Source organism: Fulmarus glacialis, unplaced genomic scaffold (genome assembly GCF_000690835.1).
Source record: "Fulmarus glacialis isolate BGI_N327 unplaced genomic scaffold, ASM69083v1 scaffold4019, whole genome shotgun sequence".
Lineage (NCBI taxonomy): Eukaryota > Metazoa > Chordata > Aves > Procellariiformes > Procellariidae > Fulmarus > Fulmarus glacialis.
The window spans coordinates 66,452-90,833 of record NW_009231294.1 but is presented as its reverse complement, the minus strand read 5'-3'; the positions used below and the strand labels follow the sequence as shown (position 1 = coordinate 90,833).

The 24,382-nt window shown below is 36.3% G+C and overlaps 1 protein-coding gene across 3 annotated transcripts in view; it reads left to right on the top strand.

The window, feature by feature from the left end:
- Nucleotides 1-24,382, top strand: part of RIMBP2 (RIMS binding protein 2) — a 148,765-nt gene that overhangs the window by 83,778 nt on the left and 40,605 nt on the right. The window contains exons 3-6 of one of the 3 annotated variants that reach the window (XM_009584507.1): nt 1,992-2,114; nt 7,818-7,922; nt 12,368-12,418; nt 18,954-19,158. In XM_009584507.1, coding sequence (XP_009582802.1) covers nt 7,821-7,922; nt 12,368-12,418; nt 18,954-19,158 — 358 coding nt within the window. In that variant the 5' untranslated portion in view covers nt 1,992-2,114; nt 7,818-7,820. Of the gene's footprint in view, nt 1-1,991; nt 2,115-7,817; nt 7,923-12,367; nt 12,419-18,953; nt 19,159-24,382 lie in introns of those variants that run through there. The other 2 variants (XM_009584508.1, XM_009584509.1) reach the window with 2 other exon arrangements.

Genomic DNA, 24,382 nt, shown 5'->3' with positions numbered 1-24,382 from the left:
GATAGGTACCGTTTGTTCTGACAGCCCCTTCACTGCCAGCGGGGAAAGACACACAGCAGAAAGGTACTGGGCTCACTAGCTCCCCAAAATTATTCAGACTATGGTGACTAGTCAGTTGGTATCAATTGTTTTAGAGACAGGGAAAACTAAAGCCTGAAGAAAATAACCTTTTCTTGAAACTTGTTCAAAATATTGTACTTCCATTCATCCTGAGTAAATCAACTGAGAATCACAGACAATAACAAAATTGCATCATTGATGGTGATACCTCGTTGCTTCCTTTTTCCACTCCATTATTCTTCAACAATATACGTTGACTGATCTGAACAATGAAATACAATACAAAGGATGCAGGGAGTTAATAGATTCTGAAAATCCATTGTTTAATAGTTTCCTTAGTTATAAAGAAATGAGGGAAGAGGAAAAGAAAAATCTGTGCACAGAAAAAAAATCCTGAGGTTGACAATAATTGCATCAGTTCTTGTGGAAAACATGATTTGTTCCATTTTCCTCTTTCTTTTTTCTAGTCCACTGCACTCTAAAGAGCCCTCTTACAAAGATGAATACGAGGGTTGGCTGCAACCGTTTAGATTGTTTGGTCCATGGCAAAATTTGCAATTTAACAAACTGGAGCCAGAAGGCAAATAGAAAGGCTGAATCAGTTTCCAAAACATCGCTTTAGAAAATGTCCAGGAGATATCCATGTCAGAGATTGCTTAATGCCATTCATTCTTTAAAAAACCCAAGAAATTACCATAATTAAATTGAAAAAAAAAAAAACTTGTCACTTCCTTAACTGAAGTCAGAAGGAAGCATGAGCTGCACCAAGATTAAAGCCTATGCCTTATCCCACTACTTTGTACTGCTTTGCCTTTCCTTAGTCAGTAATCCTCCCAGCATTGTTTGTGCTTCTGTGCTGTGTTGCAGTTAACAAAGGAAAACAGATGCTTCTTGGAACCTGTTCACTGAAAATATTATGGCTCTTTCTTTTGCATTCTTACCTTCTATCAACATTGCAGGGAAGTGGAAATAGTATGTGAACATTATGTATTTTTTTACCCAGGTGTTTATTGATGGTGGGTTTTCATTCGTAATGTAAAAATTGTGGTTTCTGATATGATACAAGCTGTAACAATCCTATTGTTATACAACGTCAATACAGGACATAAAGTCATAAAATTATCAGCGATAAGAAATCAAATTTTCAGCTGATCTGAATTGAAGAAAGAACTTTTCCATGGCAGGATAAAGTAGTTTAATATTATATTTTCTTATTTTCTATGTGTGTTTATGAAGTAGTCACTGTCGCTGATGATTCACAAAATCCTGTATAAGAAGACTTAGTCATACTGAAATGGTTAAGCTAGCACCAAGTAAATTAAATCGGAAAACAAATCCTACTTGATGGGTATGTGATCCTTTAAAAACCTTCTGTATGCAAATATTTTAAGGGAGAGCAAGGGTTTTTTTGTAGAAGAATACCTATTTTTGAATTGTAGAGACATTGATTTCAAATGCTAGCACAGGCTAATATTTGAGTTTATTCTGAAGTCAATTTACACTAAAGAATAGTCCAGAAAAATGTACATGTGAGTTTTATATTTCTATATATACGTTAGATCTCTGTTTCTTTATATAGCACACCCATCTCTGATGCCTCTGAGATCCAGAGAAATTAGGAATTGTTTGATTGTCATATATTTTGTGCGTTATATAGTATATTTATTTAACTTTGCGTAACTTATGCGTAACTACAGTTTGGTTGCCAGATTGTAGTCCTTGTTGAAAGAAATGTGTTTCATGCATACATGTATATGAGACACACACAGTTTCCTCACTGAATATTCCCTTCTGTTTTTTATGCTTCTTTCCTATTTTCTTTGAACTTTTTTCCTTTTTCCATTTTAACATGCAGAAATGTTTGTGTCAGATATAGTTTTCCCTTCATTAATTAGCTGTTTGGGCAATAATCATGTTTTTTTTTTTTCTAGGTAAAATCAGACTATGACCACCTTAGAGAAACCCTTCTCAGAGTGACCAAAGAACGAGATTTGGCTGTAAAGGGAAAACACCAGCTCCAAGCCAAGCTGGAGAACTTAGAGCAGGTCCTAAAGGTATGTATAATGCCGTGAAGCCCAATGATCCAGTACTTCTATTGCTTGTTTAAGATTCCTGATGTTCATTCAGTGAGTCACAGAAGCATGAGTGCATTGCAAACTGCATTGCCCCTGTTAGTTATGATAGAAGGTATGGAATGCAGTAGACCAAGTACCTACAAGGGATCTCAAACTATCGGAGGAGAGACATCTTTAGAGGTCTTTATCTGATACTTTATAAATAATTGGATGTAGGTTCTCACTATACAGTTATTGGAGGTAAGTCAAGATGAGAAGAAAAGGATGAGAATTGACTATGGTGATGAACGAAATATGAACAACTGCCAAGATATTTTACTTTAAAGAGGGCTATGTCTGCCAGTCTAACCTGATGCAAAATGTTATTGTGGCCTTGTGGAACAAGCTGTTGGTACCAGCTCATATTGCCTGTGCAGAATGCACCCTGTTAGGACAGGGTTGCAAAACCTGCTATTGTTTCATTAGCGAGGTCGTATTTAGAAAGAATTATAGTGCCTGGTACATAACCACTTTCTTTTAACGTGCTTCTAGAGGAGCTTAGTACGTTGGTGTCTAGCCATGCTTGTTTTCTAGATACACAGTTGTTTTCACATCATCAATTTGCTGCTTCCTTTTCAACTTAAAAAAATTCAGTAATGCATTTTGAATCGTAAGTGTATTCTTCAGTAGAGGTTTCACTGTTTAGTTGAAGATGCTGTCCTGCTTCTGTTTTTCTGGTTATTGTGCATAATGCCATGGGACAAACTGATTCTATGAAATAGTGGAATTCACCAGGTGAATCTAACAGAGATGAGATCTAGCTGAGATGATGGGGTAGAGTAAGAGTAAAATTCAGTTGGAAAATGGAATCAACCAAGAGATTATTACTTCCCAGCTAACTCAAGGGGGCAATGATTTGTATATGTTGAAACAAAGTGCAAAAAAAGGTTCTAGTGGTGGGAAGGAAATAGTGCTTTGCTAGGAAACAGCCAAATTCCCGAAGTGTCATTGATTAAATAAGGATGGAAGTCAGTAACTTGATAAGCCAAACCTGATAGATGGATCAGGAGTAATGGAGAAGGGTTTGAAAGGTCACTTACAGACAATGAGCTGGTGTCCAGTGTGACGGGTAGAGGGAGCCAATGGAAGGAAGCATATGATGTGAAACACAAACTGGTTTGAATGGGCCACTGTTCCTAGGTTTTCTTAGTTGTAGAAAATATGGAAGTTGTGATGTGGAAAACTGCCACCAAAACATGCCTTGAAGAAGGTTAAGCAACTAAGATTATTTAAAAAAAAGAAAAAAGAAAAAAAGAAAAAAGAAAAAAAAGTCATGCAGTTACAGCTGAACTCTTGAGAGAGAAAACACTTGTAAACACTTGTCTGTACTTCAGAGCATTCAGGAAAATGAAGGATGTGCTTGTCTGTTTAGAATGGAGCATTGATCCAGTGCTGAAACTTTTTTGACAGACTGCCAATGAGCTGCTTATTTTTCATCTTCGCAAGACCAAGGTTTTCCTTTTTCAAACCACTGAAGTGGCTAGTAAAGGAGGGATGGATACCATGAGAGTAGGATGAGATGGAAATGAAAATAAGTCATCTGAGATCTTAAATTTTGAGCAAGGCTTCTCTTTGCAGAATGTTTTAATAATGCTAAGTGGCTTCAGCCAATGCTTTTCAGAAGTACAATCACTTATTTGAAATTGGGTTCGTTAAAGATTTTGACTTGCATCAGACCCACTCTAAAAGGGGAAAAATAGTTTTGCTGTTGGCTAGCCCAAGAATAGATCTGGGCTTTTGGAGATGAACGTAGTGATGAAAATGGCTACCTGTCTGAATTTTGAGATTAGACTTTGCTCTAAGTAAATTGGCATTAATTCTCGTTTCATCAAGTCAAAATACAAATTATTATTGTCTGGACTCCTATGCTGCTAAAAAAACCCCACTTTCATGAGCAATAAAAATCCTTGTTCAGATACTGGTTTTGCTAGGCTTGTATGTTTTTGAACATTGAAACTCCTCTAATGACGGACTGTGTTTCATTTTCTTGAAACAGGTTAAAGAACGTACTTTCTTCTTTGGCCATACCAAACAATGTTCATTTCTCCGCTTTTTAATTAGGATATCTACTGGCATTTGATTTAATGATTACTCCAAATTTCTTCTGTAGAAGAATCTGGTTATTTGATGATTTTGCTTAACTTCTACTGAAATAATACTTCTAATGCATGTGGGAGAAACATTCTGTAAATCTCACTGTTCTGCTTAAGAACTCCTTCAAAAGTTTTCCTTCACGGAAACAAAAATTATCTGGTGGATATAGAGACCCTGCTTTTCATGTTCAGTAGTTCTCTCCCTTGAGCAGAACCTTTCTGAGCTGGTAGAGTACCTTGAACAGACTTGAAACCCTAAATCTCCTTTTTAGCATTAAAGCATGCCCAAGCAGATGCAGTTAATTGTGTATTTCATGTGTGTCCTCATATGCTCGGGAAATTAGTAGCTTGAAGAAATGGTTTGCAGCTTTCCAACCATTGGGAAGTTTTGAGAAATATTTAGCCTAGTTTCTCTGTCAAAAGAGAAATTCAGTTACACTTTCTGTTATCTCAGGATGTATCAACAAAGCAGAAAAGGGAAGATGAAGAACTGCTGAATTAGCTAACTTCTGAGAATCTTCACAGTGCCTCTCACACAGAACAGTTCTGATTTTCTGATGTGTTCAGCCAGCTTTTCCCATTCACCACAGTAATGGTGCCTACCCATCTGCAAGCGCAGATGACAAGTCCTTTGATCAGAGTACTTGGGTGAGAATTATATTTGCTCCCCATTCAGCATCATGTATGAGTTCTGTCTCATAAACAAGACTTTAGTACTTGAAAGCCATTTGAGTTTGTTCTCGCATTAACCAGTTGCACATTTTAGAACTGTAGAAGTCACTGCTGTAAGAAAGAAAGGATTTCTTTGTTTTGTTTGCAGCTGTAGGTAATACAGTGCAACCACTGAAACAGTTGGAGCGAGGATGGGCTATTCATTGTCAAATCCCCCAGCTGCCCATGAGGAAGCTGGAAAAACAAGAACTGTTTGAACAGGTCCCTTACGTGCTATTTCAGAAACAGTTTATACTATACAGCTGTCTAGCTCTATAATTTGAAAGAAAACTGAGATATCCACAATGTCCCCAGTTCATTCTCTGCTGCATAGCAGGATTCTTGCCTTTGATCTGAAAGAGACACTGAAAAGGTTCCTTCTTCACACTTTCTTTGAAGGATAGAGCATTATTTGCCTATTGTTTTGAAATATGAAGTCCTTACTGTATTTTTTCTGTGCTCTTTTAGAAGTAGATTTGCTCTCTGATATTAGAGTAACATTATTAGGACCTAGAAAGGGTGCAGAAAGGGAAGTGCAAATTTACATGTTTAGAAAATTCTGACCTGCCTCACATTAAGGACAGCGATAGCATGGACAAATGGATTGCCACCACCTATACAAACCATGGCAATGTGATCATTGTGGAAGTCAATCCTGAAGGAAGATGCAGAAAGAATTCAACAGCTCAGAGCTTTCTCTCTGCTGTTCTTCTAGCGATCTCTGCAGTCCTCCTCCACTGCCCTAACCTATTCCCCTCAGGCTTGGAAGAAGAAATGACAGCAGCTGCTGTGCAGATAGTAAGCGCAAAACAGATTTGCAGACAGAGCCAATTTGTGAGCAGAGTGGGAGGGGAGGAATTGCTTCTGGTTTGGGGGAGATTTAATTGCTGTGCCAGGGGAGGGACCGATGCTGGGGTGAAGAGATCCTTGCTGCTTTAAATACTAAGTAGATCATGACAATACTCAAATGACTGAGAGATACTTTTAGGTTAACATAGATGACCAAATCTGTGAACTGTAGATTATTAAATACATATTTTAGGAAACAGGGAAATTAAAAGCTGTGGAGAATCATAGATCATGTATCACAATCTGTTTCTTCATTACATTTTACAGATTCGCTGTATGGTCATAGTATTAATTATTTATTGATCTCTGCAAAGGACTAGAAATGTTCTGTAGTAGCTTTTGTAAAAGTAGTAAGAACTTAACAGTATCAAAATATGCTGTACTAAATCTGGTACTAAGTTTTGAGAGAGTGAAGTGAGACCTTTGGTTTTTTCTGATAATTAAAGGTTTTAATTAAAAGTGTGAGAATGACTTGATTGCCTCACCATTTCTTGAATATAAGAAATGTGCTGATGCTCCATTGGTGTCAAGTTTTACATAAGACCTGATGGAAGCTGCTGAACTCAGTAAATGTAGTTTCATGCTAATTTAAATCATGAGTAATACTAGTTAGCAAAATAGGTTATGTTCATTCAGATGAGATGAGAACTGGAACCATTATTTTTGGTCATTATTAAATGCTGATAATAGATATTACCCATGAACAGATCCATTTAACTTTTGTACAATATGCACAGTTCAGAAATGTCTATAGTCAAAATACTGAATCCTCACAAAACTCCGAGAAAACAAACTATAGTTGAGGGTCAAAACGGATGAATTGGAAGAATCTTTGATTTTTTTTTTGTTGTTTTTAATCAACACATCAAATGAAAATAAATAAATCCCAAGCAGAGGCCAAACAGAGTATTGGAGACATTTCTGCTTCCTTTGCAAACACACCCAGATTGAGAGAAGTCAGCCTCACTGTGCTGTCCCTCTTTGTTATGAGTAACATGTAGTAGAGAATAACAGCTCATTAAAGGTTAGCAATATGCTTGATAAAATTTTCTCTTGTTCACAGTAAGAGATATTTTGGCCTGTTCTTGTCAATTGCAGCCACGTATTTCTGTTTCCAAGTGCTGATTCCTAATAGGTTTGTGTGTAATAACTCATGGTGCTGCAGATAAGACATTGCTCTGGGAGTATTATGGGAATAATATGTAATTTGGAAAATAAAAATCTTCAATATCAGTTTCACCAGAGAAGAGATCAGAATCTATAGAGATCTTTCTTAACTCCCATTTATTAACAGGGTGTTTGAAAGTTATAATGATATTGGGAGAATAATACTAACCTGTAATGAAAAAGATTTCTATCTGCAAAGGGTATCTTGACATTGTTCAGCTTGTGCTCTTCCCAAGAACTTTTCTCATATTGCTTTGAATCATTAGTAGCAACTGTCTTTTAAAAGTCGTTTTTGAGTACTGTATAGTCATTTTTGTCACAAACCCACCTATGTTAGTTTTGCTCTGTCTGGTTTGCTATAAATAATAGGCAGAGATTAGCAAAGGTAAGCTATTTCTTCTGCGTCATCATTTGCAAAACAAATCACAAAACCATATCCTAGATAAAGAGGCATTTAGGGAATTGTCAAGCTAATTTTTTTCCAAGCTTTAATTTTTCAGCACAATGTCACATATAAATGTGTGCCTGATGGATAAAATGGATACTGTTCACTTGTGCATCACAGAGGCCACACTGCTGGCAATGACAAGAGTCGTGTATCCTAAAAGAGACTGCTGTCAAAATGCCTGAGTTTAGCATTGGCAATATGCCCCTAAGTACTGACCAAATTAAAATCCTATCTAGTTTCCTGCTTGCCTATCAGTGATACCAGTGAGCTTTTATGTTGAGATGAACATCTGCATGCCTGGGAGTGGCAGCATGTTTGGCTGCAGGTAGAATATGTTGAAGTCTCCTGACAGTTTTTCTGCTTCCTTTGAAACAGCATATGCGAGAGGCTGCTGAACGGCGGCAACAGTTGGAGTTGGAGCATGAGCAAGCCTTGGCTGTTCTCAACGCCAAACAGCAGGAAATTGAACTCCTGCAGAAGGTAAGTGGAGAAAGGGAAAGTCAGGTGAAAGAGCAAATTGCAGTGACAGAGCACAGGTCATGAAACAGATCTCCTGGTTTAAAGGAACTTAAACCACACCCACCAAACTGGTTCCTGTTCTGGATTGTTCTGCATGATTGCTGATGCAGTTGTAACAAGTGGATGTTTACTGTTGGATTTACATGACTATATGAATCAATTTTTATAAATGTTCATGCCAGTGAAGATTAACCTGACCAGTATATGTAAGTCCTTGTATTTCCCAAAAGGGAGAAAAGTGATACAAATACATGTATTTCCTTTGTATTTCTATTGCTTCCCTCTATATTGAGCTCGGGAATATTTGTGCATTCCTTAAATGTCAGGAAGGAATCTGGTCTTAATTTCATGATAATCAAAATTTCCTTGTCAGTTTGCTGGAACAGTTAATCATTCTCACGGACATATTAATGTTTTGTTAGGATTTCTTTGGCTTCCTCTTCCAGGCACTGACAATTCTTACTACCTTTTTCCACTAAATTAGATTAAAGTAAGTTCTTGTGAAGGTACTTAGACATCACAGTTGATCTTCTTTTCCATAAACTAAACTGTTGTTTAAATACCTCATTTCCAAGCTCTTTCTCTGTTTCACAAATCACTTTTAAGACTTTTTTTTTTCACTCTGCAACTTCTCAGTATTCATTATAATATAAAACACATGGTATTGAGTTTCAGTCTTAAAGTCACTTAAAGTCACTTAAAGCTGCAATTTTCTCAATACTAATGTTAATTTTTCCAATTGCTTGACTAGATCAAAACACAAAAATAATAATGCTGATTATAATTTGGTAGAGAATTGGCATGGAGGGACATTCTCCATTCAGCAGAATAAGAAGATGTATCTAAATATAGTTTGCTTGAAATAGAAAGCTTCACTTGACCAAATGAAATCTTCCGGTTAGTTTTCTGTTAGCCTTTTGCAATTAATCTGTTTAGGCATATTTCAAAATGCCATTTCTAGTTATATTCAGCTGTTATTATTTGAACTTCCACATAAATTTTGGACTTAAATTTCTTGGCAAAGCAAAGAAACCAAAGAAAGGTACAGCTTTTCTTCTTGCTAATTTTTGTTACATTCTTCTAATAAATCCACATTACATGGGTCTTGTTACAGATTGGCAACAGGAGACAAATCTCTGTATACTGTTTTCTCCAGTCATTTCTGCTAAGCTATAGCATGATAGACTTCAAGCACAGATGAGGTTGTATTATATTTGTTATTTTACTCAATGAGACTAGCTCAGCATCTGTAGCCAGTGATGAAATTCTTGTTCAGTGGACTTGAAGTAGCATGGAATACAAGATCATTTATGTTAAAAATTATTATCTAATAATCATTTACCACTAAGTTCCACTAGAATTTTAGCTTAGAATTCCTATACTGAAATCCACCATAACAATTCATCTATGCATTACTTAGTAGAAGCATTTAAGAAATAATTCATCCTTCTTATTGGTTTCATTCATTAGCCTGAATACTCCTCCTAGGACTTTGCACAGACAGTCATTTTCACCCTGAAGCATCTAATTCTTTATGTGATTAATTTGCTATTGTGTATTTTTAAATTATTATTGCCTTTCATGATAAAGATCTGTGACAACTTAAATGAGCATTCTACCTATCACATCTCATGACAAAACCTGCTTGTGATATTCATTCTAGATACTGCTCAAAAAGAAAAAGGGCTTTTGTTTTTTAAATTTTTATTTTCAGCCTTTCCAAACTCAGATTCTTTTCCATTGTGACATGCTGGGATCCCAGCTTGGCTGAGATGTTTAGTTGCTTCTGTAATGCTATTATTAATGCTATTGAATAAGAATGAAGACCACATTAGTACACTGTATGGGTAGAAGAGGTAAAGTATTCAAAACTTTGGAAGATTTTGGGAGGATGTCTATACTGTGCACTGTTCTACCTTGTAGAGAGATACCCAAGCTGCCTGTAGTTCTCTAGGCATAGTAGTGGAGATGAGCACAGACTAATTTGTCCTGCTTTTAGCCTCTAGACTGCTGGTATCCAACTGATCTCCTTTTCAACATTATAATGCAGTGTATATTGTCAGAAAAACAATTTAAATAAATCTGTTACCTAAGTAACTATAATACTTTGCTTCCATCGTTAAACAGGAATTGCTGGCTCACATTTCCTCCAGAGCTGACTTCCCAATGTGCCTAGTACATGTGTGTTAAATTCTTTCTTCCTTTTTTTTATTAGTGTTATCTAATTATTTGAAAAAGTACTGTGAAATGAAAGTAGTAACTCCAGGCAGTAACAGTATGATATTTCACAGCATATCTTGTTACTGTTGTAAAGTTGCTGATAAACCACAGAAATGTGCAGTTTAAAATAAAGCAAGTTACTGGTACAGTCTGACGCATTTGCCGTCACATTTTGATATTATAAATAAAAATTAATTGTCTTTTTAATATGCGTACAGATTGATCAGATTTTCAGCCTAAAAGGAAGAATATAATATTGTTCATCAAGGTTTTGTGTTGATAGGGAATCAGATGGTCTTTTTCCTCCAAGAAAGCCTTACTACAAGACAGTTCGATGCAAAGGAGAGATAGCTATTGATGCAGGTTTTCTAATCATTTATCAAGAACTCATATTCTGGGTAGATTTTATTAAACTGGTAATGATGGATAACACAAGGCTTACTATTACCTGTCATCATATGTTTGCTAATGCTCCTGGAGCCAATATTTTATCAGGTGCTAGCAATAAGACTTACTGCTGTAGTACGGGAAGAAATATGACTGTGGTTGCAGGATCGAAGGAGGCTTTATTACCACGCACGGCAGAGAAGTATAGTTTGGGTATATGTTTTTGGTTGTGACTTTATGGCCTGACCCAGCTTCCATTGAAACCAACAAGGGCGCAGAGTAGCCCTCATAGATGAGGAAAATGAAGTTAACATAGCTGTGTCAGTGTCCATCATGGGAATATCTGGCCCATTAAATTAGAAAGTCTGTGGGGTGTTGCCCTCTGTTAAACTGGAGGGTTTTAAGACTTTTCTCTGATGAGGAATGTGCAGAATGTGGTCTTTGGGTTACAGTAATAAGGAGCTAAGAGGCAAAGTTAGCACATCACACTAGCAGCCTGATACAATGGTTAATATAAAGTTTTTCTTATCTTGGGCGAGCTTCAATAAAGAAGATAGTGAAAACTTAAATGGAAATAAAGTGAGGATAACACAAAGTTACCGAGTACTGGCTTTTTTGCTTTTAAGGTTTAGACTTTTCCCAAGCAAAATTTGATAACTGCATTTCTGAGCTACATGAAATACACTTTTCTGCTCTCACCTCTTTTCTTCTTTGACTCAGTTGATTGGACCCTAAATTGCACTCCTGTTTAGAGACAACCTTTCTTGTGGTTGCCTTGAAGTGTTTTGTGAGCTATTTACTTAGATGATAAATACCGTTGCTGCATGTAAAGAATGAGATTAATTTTTGTTGCTTTCTCCTAGCCTGGTATGTTAGGTTTCTACATTATGAACCTCCTGCAATGTAGAATAACAAGCTCATTTTTCAGTTTTAGTTTGGAAGGTTTCAGAGATACTTCTGATGTGTTCTTGCAGTGTGTTGATCGTGCTCTTCTTGCTCCAAAATACCGATGCTATTAGGCTTCACTGAGATTCAATCTCCTAAAAATAAGCAGTTATTTCAGTGGTTTGGAACCAAAGCGCTGTAGTGATATTGATGGAGCCATCCCTTCAAGACTGTAATTGGGTTTGGATTTGAGTATACAGTATGCCACTTGATGTGGTTAGAGCATACTATATGTGGCATGACTAATTGATTTTTCTTTTCTTTCCTTTCCTTTTTTCTTTCCTTTCCTTTTTTCTTTCCTTTCCTTTTTTCTTTCCTTTCCTTTTTTCTTTCCTTTCCTTTTTTCTTTCCTTTCCTTTTTTCTTTCCTTTCCTTTTTTCTTTCCTTTCCTTTTTTCTTTCCTTTCCTTTTTTCTTTCCTTTCCTTTTTTCTTTCCTTTCCTTTTTTCTTTCCTTTCCTTTTTTCTTTCCTTTCCTTTTTTCTTTCCTTTCCTTTTTTCTTTCCTTTCCTTTTTTCTTTCCTTTCCTTTTTTCTTTCCTTTCCTTTTTTCTTTCCTTTCCTTTTTTCTTTCCTTTCCTTTTTTCTTTCCTTTCCTTTTTTCTTTCCTTTCCTTTTTTCTTTCCTTTCCTTTTTTCTTTCCTTTCCTTTTTTCTTTCCTTTCCTTTTTTCTTTCCTTTCCTTTTTTCTTTCCTTTCCTTTTTTCTTTCCTTTCCTTTTTTCTTTCCTTTCCTTTTTTCTTTCCTTTCCTTTTTTCTTTCCTTTCCTTTTTTCTTTCCTTTCCTTTTTTCTTTCCTTTCCTTTTTTCTTTCCTCTTTCCCCTTTCCCCTTTCCCCTTTCCTTATTATAAAAACAAGGCTCAGGTTGAAGCTAAGAAGGAACATGAAGGAGCAGTTCAGTTGCTAGAGGTAAGAAGATACCCTTTGTGTTACCTTTGCTTGTGGAGGTTCCATTGTGAATGTGATAACTTTATTACGGTATCATCACTTTTGAAAGTTTCAAATAATATGTAGGCAAATAGGGTTTTTTTCCTCTTTTAATCTAATTGCATCCTTTAATGATTATAATTCAGTTAGGAGTGCATTAAGCTGAGCTGTTGGAAGTGATGTGTACCTCAATTTCTCTTTGTATAGAATGGAAATTTTAGTACCCTTTTTTTTGTAAAATACTATCAGATACATAGAAAGGAGTGATTACTTGTAAGAATTATTATCGTTTAGGCTAGATATACAGCTGCAAATACCAATCAATTACCTAAGGTTCCTAATTAAATACTGTCTAGGAAACATAAAGCGACATGTTAAAGAGCCAAAATTTTTAAACCTAATGAAAGAATTTGGATACTTCAAAAGATACCTTCAAAGGACGCTGGTGGAGAGAGAGAACACTTCATTCTTTTTATTGGAAAACTAGGATCTTTTCAAGGTAGTCTGAACTGGGCATTTGAAAATCAAGGGCACCAGAAACACATTCAAATTTTTAATTAGAAACATAGAATAATTCTGTTTGGAAGGGACCTCTGGCTATCTGGTCCAACTCCCTGCTCAAAGAAGGACCCTCTTTAAAATTACTGTAGGCTGCTCAAGGCTTTGCCCAGTCCATTTTTAAATATCTCTGGGAATGGAGATATGACAACCTCCATGGGCAGCCTCTTTCAGACTTTGAACACTTTCATTATAAAGAATATTATTCTTGTATCCTGTCAGAATTTTTCTCTGGATGCTACCCATGTCTGTTGCCTCTAATCCTGCTGCTGTGTGTCACCAGCAGGGGCCTTTCTTAGCGTTTCCCAACTATGCTGCAATATGTTTTTAGAATTTGCCAGTGACTATTGGATTTAGTTAAGTAAACACTGTTAAATAAATTAAGTTTTGAGAGATAATTCAGATAATCAGATTTACTAACTTTTAAGGCACTAAATACCTGCACATACTGACATCATCCATAAAGGCAACATCATCCATAAAAATGCATTAAAAAATCTTAGTATTTTCCTTAGCAATTGCTCAGTTATGACCTTGGCGTAGGGTATTTCCTGTAAATTCATTAGTAGTTGTGTTTATGGGCTTCGCATTGCATTTCAAGCCTTCATTCAAGTCACCAATCCTAAAGAAAAATCTAGTAATTTAGTCTTCTGTGCCTAAGGATGTAGAATTGCTTGTGTCTGTATAGAAGTGACGTGAAGAATAGGAGCAAATTCTTACTCCCATTCAAAAACAGTGAGCTTTGCTGTCAGTTTTAGTTGGAGTAGGGCAAGGTTTGCAAAACCTCTTTGTCTTAAGCTGGAGTGAAATTTTTAGAGATTTTAAACTGGGACTCTAATAATAACGTGCCTTTGTAGTGGATACATACAGTCATGGTTAAATTACATACGAAAACAAAAAATCAAAGGAAAATTGAAATAAATTAATACACTTGAATATCTGCCTGGTGCTGACAAAACCTTTTATTCCCTTCGCTGTCTGCTGTTTAGAAATGCAGGCTGACCCACAATGTTGTGCAACATAGGACAAATGACAACATGTAGCAGAAATTAAACTCCTATAAGAAGGTTCCTAAACTTTAAGACTCCTCGCCAGTTTTTCAAAACTAGGCTTAACAGATTCTTTAAATTCCAATCATACTGTTTGATGTACTTGGATAAGGTAAAGTGTCAGAAAGTACAGATGCACAAGTAAATAGCGTGCTAACTGCATCCCGATTTCTTTTTGTTCTTTTTTGTTCTTCATTTTTTTATGCAAAATAGGGTTTTGCTGATGTCGTGGTTTAACCTGGCAGGCAGCCAAATACCATGCAGCCGCTCACTCACTCCCCACCCCCCCCAGTGGGACGGGGAGAGAATCGGAAGGGTAAGAGTGAGAAAAACTCGTGGGTTGAGATAAAGACAGTTTAATAAAACAGAAAAGGGAGAATAATAATGATAATGATAAAATATACAAAATAAGTGATGCACAATGCAATTGCTCACCACCTGCACTGACCGATAACCAAGTAGCGATCAGTACTTCTGGATCACGCCTACCATTCATATACTGAGCATGACGTCACATGGTATGGAATACCCCATTGGCCAGCTGAGCTGGCTGTCCTGATTATGTTCCCTCCCATCTTGTGCACCTAGCTCAGTCAGTAGGCACGGGAGCTGTCCTTGGACTAGGAGGGGACTTAGCAACAACTGAAAACACCAGTGTGTTATCAACATTCTCCTCATACTAAATCCAAAACACAGCACTAGCAAGAAATTTAACCCTATCCCAGCCGAAACCAGGACAGCTGATAACTACCAAACTAGTTTTTCTGTCTGAGGAAAAGGCATTAAATGGTTATTAAGTCCTAATATACCGTACATATCATAAAGAACATGCGATACCATAGATTGATTATAGCAAGTGCATTGTCGACATTTCACTTAGAAATCTGTTTTCAGCAGAAGGTAATTTCTAGTCTTTTTACCTTCTCAAAGTAGTTCTGTCTGTGTACTTACTGGTCATGCGTTGATGGAAGGTGGCTTTTCTGGTGCATTGATCATCTTAAAAAATTCTTTAAAAATTGTTTATTTATGTCTATAAAAGTTAATATTCCCACAGAAAGTGTTTTACTCATATGCTTTCATTATCATCATATATATTAAGTTTGTTGTGCCTTTAAGAACATAAGATTAAATTATTTAATGCCTGGTGGAAAGTATATGATGCAGGAACACTTAAGTAGAAACAAAGCAGGCAAGTGATTATTTACTCCCCTCAAATTAATCAAAATTCCTGTTCAGCTGATTTGTCTACAACCTCTGATTTGCATAACCCCATCAAGGTTTCCTAAGATTTTGTTTTTATTGCCATAAGCCCATTAGTTTTTATTTAATCTGCCGTTTGCAATTTAAGACCAGCAGTGGTATTAATTTCTGAAACATTCAGGTTTGTGTTAATGCATGATTTTACACGTGTTAACTGTTCTAATATATTTTGCTTTGAAATGTAAAAAAAGTGTTCAAAACTGGTTTTATTTCTTTGTTTATTTCACATCTCTTTGTTTACTGTGTCTTGTTTGGAATTTATTGCTTTGCACTTCATCCAGAACACCTTGGACAGCATGCAGGTATTTTAGGGCATAAATTCTCCTTTCCGTGTCCTGAATCCTGCACTTTTCCCTTCAAAATGAGTACGATAGTCCTGCCTAACCTTGCATGGGATGTGTGCTAGAACCATTGTTATGCAAGCATGCTTGGCATTTATTGGCCTAATACCAAATCACCAAAATCAGAATTTCTTTTCTACAAGAGGTTAATCTTCAAATATGGCATGATTTAATGAGAACTCAGTGTTTTTGAAAGTGAATTTCTTACGAGCATGCCCAATAAGAATGGTTTGGTAGTTTATTCAAGATTGTAGCTTTCTGACTGTGTGGATTTTGTCTGAATTCAGATTGTTTCTTTCTTAATACAAAGATAATTTTATGTGGTATTTTCGCCTGAGGTTGATTTATTGAGCCACCTACTGAAAGCCATCACTGCTGTGTAAACAATTAAACTATGAAATGGTATCTCTGTAGCAGAATATGTGAGCTAATTACTAGTCTGAATTCAAGCCTGTCCACCTGGAAAGTTGCTCATCATTTTATCTGTCTTGTATGAACAGTATCTGTCTTGTAATGGATGGAGTCTACTTCATTTTCAATTTAAGAAGCTGTTTAAGTTTTAGAAATAACAGTATGTATTGTATGAGAAACTTGGCAAGTCCTAAGTGAAATACATTCAATATGGTCTGCAGTAGAGAATGTGTCTTCATACAATCACTGCTACAGGCAGATCCAGTTTTAGGGAGATCTGGTAGACTTGGCACTTTTGTGCCATCATTGTTAGGATAGGCTCTATGGGCAGAACCGTGATACAGAATAATAAAAATTCAGTACTTCTGAGAGTGTAAGCACATGCCTTACTCTGCAGTGACATACGTGAATATGTAGATTTTCTACAATGAGGTGCGTCTGGCTGGCTAACAATGAACCAAGCAGCTGCCTTAAGTCAAGAAACAAAGATGGGTATGGGGATGCCTCCTGTTAGTACTATTGTGGATCTTACGGCAAGTTTTTCTTTATATAGTACCAGCTTTGTGCTCACTTTTAACTCATAACCTTGATTAAAAAAAAGTAGTAAAGGCATTTTTCTTCCAGGCTTCATACTGTTGTGAGAGAACAACTTGAAAATGAAGATTCTAGATACTCAAAAGAAAAGTCAAAGGCGGCATATACTGAAATGCAAATAAGTTTTAAATTAATAAATAATCATAATACATTAATATTTTTATCAAAAATATTTTTTAAGGCAGACTTAGCATCTTGTTGGGTTCTGGATGATGATGTTTTTATTTTTTATTTTATGCTAGTTTCCATAACTGCATGTGGAAAGGTCAGTATATATTCTTCGAGAGTTGAATAGCTCATCCTTAAACTTTCCATTGGAAAGAGAGGATCTAAAAACCCAAACCACTTTACTACTTTGTTTGTTTGATGTTCTTTTAATATTGTACATAGATGCCTTATTCATGCAGCAAAGTAACAAGTAGCAAAAGCTCACATTTCGTTTGCTCAAAACCACAGTGAAAAGATGGAAGACAGAAAAAAAAATCAAAGCATTTAATGTTTGTGTAAAACTCCCACAATGTCTCTGTGTCTTATTGTTTTCTGTTTCATAATCAGTCAGATAGATACCCTGAGACTTCTTTAGCAGAACTAAATTAATTTGTGTTTTATGAATACAAGAAATTATATCCTCAAAATTCACTGTAGCTTTAAAAATGTACGTTACAAAAAAGGAACAAACAGTACTGCTTTCTGTAGTAGGAAATTTGGATTTTTGTGGTGTTCTGGGGACTATAAGTGTTTTGTTTATCTTTAGCCGTGCTAAGATCTTTGTATAGGTGGTATGTAATATATGTTGTTAATTCTTGATATGTAATATGTGCAGTTTTTCTTCTATGAACTGAGAACATTTTTTTCTTTCAAGAAGAGGAAACCTTTAGTACAGTTGAATGAATTTCATTGGTATCCAGACTTCCTTTGTTAGTACAGTTTTTTAACTAGGCATATACTATAAAGGGGTTTTTAATGAAGGAAAGTTACATTTGTTCATCATAAAGCATCAGATCAGGGTGTAATGCATTAGCTTTTCATATAAGAAGCCTATTACTGCCTTTGTTGAGCTACTTCTGCTTGCAGTGTTTGGGTCACAGCGCGAGGCACGAGTGCTTCCCAGGTCTCAAATGGCAGTGTCTCTCTGGCACATTTCCAGAGTACAGACCAACGTGTTTGCCCCTATGTGAAAATCAGACCTCACAAATGAAATTCTCAGGAACTTTGCTGATTCGTCAGTCATTGCAACAGTGTTAATATGCTCTTTCCTAACTCTCTGGGCACTCTAGATTTGTTTTTTTTCTCTTCAGGAACATATGACAGTGTATGCAAACATATACAGGCTATTTATAAATGCAGATTGAAATTTAAATGCGTTGTATTGAAAACATTATTATATCCTTAATTTAGCTGGTACAATGAATGTACAGATTCGGATAAAAGGGGTTTTTCATGCTTTAGTGTCTTCGCTACTCTTAAATACTTTTTGAGTTGAAGAAGAAATCCTGAATTCCCATGGCCTTTGTCATTTCTTTCAGCCAGGGAACCTTTCCTTTCCATCACCTTATCCATTTTTTTCACATCAGGAATTCATAAACTGTGTGTAGGCAAATTTCTCAAGTCAGCACAGAAGCTCATCTTTTAAGTTCTGTTTTGTTAAAGCCTGATACCTCAAAATTAAAACAAAAATATTTGCCAACAATGACATTTTGATACTTCTCACAGGCTTACAAACAATCTCCTCTTGGCTGGTGTCTGGGTTACTTCTCTGTGGTCTGGCACCTCTGGTGAGGAGCATTATTTTTGGAAGGGAATTGAGCCAGTAGATAGGCCCACATTCTGCATGAACCATGGTGGGGTTTTTTTTTTGGTGGTGTTTTTTAATACATCAATGTTAATCTAACAATTCAGGAGGCTTCAACTTAATAGCCGAGGATGGGCAAACCTCAGAAATACATCTGAGTTCTAGAAAAAGTTGGAAAAGCACACAAAAGTGACATTCAGATGAGTGTAGAAGTAGGATCTGTTTGCAGGTGTTCTTGGCAGTGATTTTTTCAGCACTGCCAAAAAATATGACGACGAATTTCCACTTTGGAAATTGGGGATGAAAGGAGTACTTACCTCAATATTACAGGGCTACTAAAAAGTTTCATTCTAAATATGGGTGAGAATTTAGGGGGAGAAAAGTGTGATTGTGGGCCTGTTTATCCCAAATAGTTTGCCTATCCTGGCTTTCTGGTACTTAAGAAAAATCTGACGCAGTCATAGCTCGCTCTGATCTCAGTCAAATGTCTGTGTTATGTCTTGCTTGTGCAGGCCAAAGTCCGAGAGCTAGAGGAGAAATGCCGGACACAGAGCGAACAATTTAACCTCTTGTCCAGAGAATTAGAGAAGTTTCGACAGCAAGCGGGAAAGATTGATCTCCTGAGCAGTAACTCAGTGGCATCCTCAGATATCCCTGGTTCTCCCGGTAAATCTCTAGCCCAGTTAATGAATGGAATAGCCACTTCTATAGGCAAAGGTAAGGACTGGCATTTTATTTGAAGATACCTGTTCTGCCCTGTAGGTTTTAAGATTCAACTCAATGATGTAAATAGAGTTTGATTGTACAAATGGAGGATAGAATTCACTCCTGATCCTGTTTGTGACTTGTTTACATTTCAGAGTACCTCTTAAGCCTTCACTGAGGTGGTTTCAGTTTTGTTTGGGCACTACTGTGAGCAGAATTCTCTCTAATTGTTATTGGGTGTAGTGATGAGAAACCTGTTGAGTGTTAAAATGATGTCTTCCTTATGTAAATATCTACTTCTGTTGGAAGAAGAAAGTCTGTCTGCATATACAGGCTTTGCTGTGAAACCTTCACTGTTTCAGGGACAGGAGTTGGTCTGCTATCTTGTTGAAGTAGCAGTTCATGGGGAAAGAAAGCATAGAGACCCCCACGCTGCATTAGCCATTACATAAAAGAAACTTGTAAGTAGAGCTGGGTAGAAAATGGGAAAACTGAATGGAATATTTTGACAAATATGAAAATGTTTTTGGTTTAGTTGCATTTGTTCAATAGAAACTATGCACTTCTCTGTAAAAACTTGAAAGTAAAACATGAAAAAAAATTTCAGTGGAAGCAGACGCTCTCTACAAAAACACAAATTCTGTCACAAAGTGATTTTGGTTGGAAAGGAGTTTCATGGGATATATTTTAACATATCCCTGAATAGGGATAAACTCTACAGTTGCTTACTAAACTATGCAAAGGTGCATTTAAATTTTTAACTATGTTTAAAATAGTATTTGAACATGTAACTGCCAGGTGTTTTAGAAACAGAAAAGTCACAAGAAAAATATTGTTGATTTGAGTTTTAAAAGAAATGGAGAATGTAAAAAAAAATAGATTTACATCTGTATTGGTGTTCTTACACTTATAGTGCCTTGAATCTTCAACACAGTATGTGTTTTTCCAAGATCTGTGTTGAACTTTTGCCAGGTCATCTCCTGTTGCCAGAGGCAACTGCTCCTCCTAAGTACACAACTTTGTTAATGATTCATTATTCATAAGAAAATTTAAAAGATCAAGGCAAGACATTATCTGAGGACACTTAAAAGTAACTTGCATGGAAATCGCATGCTAGATTGTGTATTATAACTATGTTATTATCAAGGCTGAGGAGTGTGCTCACTAGCTCAGTATCACCCATGCTAGAATGACTTCAACTACTTGTTCTGCAAAGAAACACTTGTCAGGTAATTTCTATTACTTACAAATTCCCCCAAAGTTGTTTTAAAAAACGTATGAAGAGGAACTGGAAAAATAAAATAGTCTTGACTTTTTAAATTTCATCTTCCTAAGCTTCTAGAAAAATTCTGAGGCATAGGGCCTAGAAATCACAAATTATTTCCCTATCGTTACAGATGAGCAGTTATTTTCAGTGAAGGGTGCTAAACTCAATGTGAAACCAAGTCAAAAGGAACCAAGGTGACATCCTTCTTTCGTTTCACTTCAGTAACTTTGTACTTTGTATGCCTTGGGTTTTTTTGAACACAAAATTCGAGCTGTTTGCAGTCTTGTGCACTGTGGTGCATATTAGAGTATAGGCTTTTCTGGAGCTGCAAGTCTTACCTAAGTGGATATTAAAGTGCACTAAATGGAGAATTCAGAAGGCATTACCTGATAGCCGTAAGAATTTAGCAGAAATTTCCTTAATATCACCAGTATTAGCTCTTCATGTCTCTAAGGACAGGATTTTCAAACCAACAATTAATTTTAAAGGAAAGGTAATTAGGTATTGAAGTGTCCTTTAGGCAGCTAGTGAAGGTCCAGTCTGTATTTCTGGAATTGATCTAAATAGGCCCAAATCCTCAAATAAAAATCAAATACACTTTTTGAGGTCTTCAGCCAAACTCTCCAAACTAGCATTTATTCTTTAAATACTAACGGAAACAGCTTTTAAAAAAAACTTCAAAACATAGCAAGCAGAAATCTTCCAAAAACTCCTTGACTAAAAACACAGAAAACACAGCTAGGTCTGTACTGAAGTCATTTAAGGGCCTTGCTCTGTAAACATTTTCTCATAACCTATTGATTTTTATGTGACTTAGAATTCAGGGCCTGCAGCACTGATATATAAACATCAGAAATCCTTGGACAATATTCATTCTCAGTATGAATTCACTGATAGCAATAAAGCAATGTTTAAGCAAGTGAGCAGGATTTCTAATTATTGAAATCAACCATTTCACAATAATGATGGTAATAATACAGCAAGTTCTTCAAACCAGAAGTGTAATTAGTTTTATTATGTGTGAGGAAGAAAGAACACAAGAGGGAACACAAGGACAGCTTTCAAAGCAAAGCAAATGACGGAAATGAGATCAGTTTATGACCAGCTGCTTTGCCTTAATTGGTGATGTTTGAATGTATCAGGAAATGAAATAAACCTAGCCAGAATAGATTAGAACGTAAAAAGTTCACTCCAAACATATAATAACGTCACAATCAGATACAGAAACCTTAAGATTTATTATTCATCAGATAAAAGGCTCATTTAAATGGCCTTTCTAGATAGTTTAGGTAGTCCATAATGAATCAGCAGTTCCAATAAATAAAATGGAGGAGTCTAATAGTACTACAAGTACGGCCAGCTTTAATTCTGCCGAGACATTTAAATTAAGTCCGTTGCTCTTCCTTGCCTCTTTCCTTGAAAGGGTGTTCTTCAGACTTCCTTAACAGATGCTGGCCAGTCATGGGGAAAATAAAGGCCATTTTGAGCGTATATGGATTTTACAAGACTTTACGGTCAAAAACCCTTTGGCTTTATAAGGTTCTTCTCTAGTATTTAGAGAAAAAAAGAGACATTTCTAGAAGCTGCTGCATATTCTTATGAACTGACCTCTTGTATTTTTCATTTTTAACTCTTAGTTTTTTCAAGAGTGCAAATATAAAAGGAAAGGTAGATTTTTTTTTTTCTTAGTTTCCAGTTAAGTTTTAAAACAGTCTTTATAGTTCTCATTCCTCCACTTTCTGTTGTTCAAGCCGAGGGACGTCGGTGAAATTGCCTTGGATGAACAAGAGAACCTAGTTTGAAACTGTTTCTTATTTTGGAGGTAAAGTTAGGCCAGTTTTTAAATGCAGCCATTTTTGTCTGTACTCATGTATTCACAATCCACAAAAGTAGACATCCTCTATAGAAATGATCAGGAGATTACAAAGATTCAGGAGGTTTGAGGAGGAATGTGCTTCATGCACAGTGAATCTCAGTTTTGCTTTTTGCAAAGGCATTGCTTGATGGTGCTTGTGTTTATTTTTTTTAAATCCAACTGTGGCTCTGCATACACAGAATGAGCATGAATTTACATATATTATTTAAGCATCTGATGACCTTTGAAAAAAGTCTCCTGTACAGAATACATGGGAACTAACTGCTAATGTTGTATGATAAAGCTCGCCCGAAAACCTGTTCTTCCCAGTTTATTGCAGATATTAGAATAACTTGAAAATGCAGTAATTTTTAAGCTGCTTTAAGAAATAGATCACATTGTGATCCCAGATAAAAGCAGTCCCACAGCATGGGAAAGAGCCTCGGAAGATCAGCTTCTGTTACTTCACACACTTTTTCATAAAGAGACAGGAGTTGATGGCACCCAGTGCAGATTTTATTGAGCAGGGAGATACTACATTGCACAAGTAGCCAAATGAATAGAGAAACAGAGGACACTGAAGGTGGCAATAAGTCCAGTTAGGAAGACAGATCCATTTTGCATAGCTAGATTTGGGGCAGAAGCTGTATTTCCACATACATCGATGGATATGGGTATAGAATTACTGTGATGGGAAGTGAGGTATCTAAGTAGACTGTATCTGTTTATTAGCACCGTCTGGAGCCATAGATGTGTCCAGTCATATGATGCAATTGCAAATACCACACAGTTTTCTCTCCTATGTATTAAGGACTCAAGGTAAATTTTATGCACCCTGTTTTACAAGTGAAAAAAATAAGACAGTTGAGTATCTCACAGCATCTTGATATTCCTGGAGTTCTTGATAATGTGTGTTTCTATCCTGGTTATCATCCTATATGTGTGCAAAGCAAGGGCTATATTGTCCAAGAATCTTCCACATTTTGTATGTAGTGCAACTAATTTAATAACAAAGCCTGAAAAACGCAGGAAGTACGAGACCAAACAGCAGTTTCCTTTGAATGAATAATCACAGTTGGACCAATTATTTATAGGCTTGGCGCTGACAGCTGATATGGCAAGCACATTAACAGCAAACAGAAGGAGCTAAATTGGCTAAAGGTTTCTGAACAGGGATGACTTTTCTGTTATATATGTGAGAAAGGTTCCAAGAATAAAAAATGTGCCCTTTTCCAGCCTGGGGATTGCTGTAAGCGGGCTGGTTGTAATTAATCTTTTGTATGATGACTTGTGTATTTCCCTGCTGTCAATGTGCTTAAGCTGTCCTGTTGTAAATTACAGTGATGCAGAGAGAATTAATCATATTGGACTAAGGAGCACACCAGAAAAACCCTCTGATTATATGTTTTGGAGCTTATTCTCCTCTGTGATATGAATAAAGAGGTTCCACTGATAATTCCTGGTGATGCGTGTCAGGGAAGCTTGCAGTTCAGTAGCGAAACATTGCTGTCCAGACTTCTGGCAGAACTGGAGAGGAAATGCTGAACCTACACATATCCAGGATCTGAAAAATTAGAGCATAGGCTCATTATGTTAATGAGAGAGAGAGAAAGGAGAAGGCACTCTGGATACCTGATTGTGTCAGCAACACCCTAGACTCTGTGCTTTGCTGTAACTTCTGCTGATGCTGCAAGTATAATTAAGCTCAGTTTGCAATTTCCTGCTTGTTTCCATGTGGTTTGGGGACTAAACTAACAGAAGAGGGGAAAAAATACACAAATATTTTATATTACACTTTATTAGTCTCTCTTGCAATGTTGATGAAGTTGTTTTTACTTGTCTCCTCTCACCGTTAGACCTGGTTTTCACATGAGTCAATAGGAGATTAGAGTGTTCAGCCTCTTGTAAGGCTGCCTCCTTAGGTCCTTTAAATGTGCAGTATAAACTGTCTTTTCCTTTTTATTTTTAAGTGCTTTAAAAAAGCACAATAAAAATTTTCAAAAAGCATTTCTGGAGATTTTTCCTTTTTTATAGTCTATGTCTTCTGTTTTTTAGAAACTGGAGAGATGACACTGTGATCAAATTATGTGTTTTAGTACTGGTGTTAACAAGGA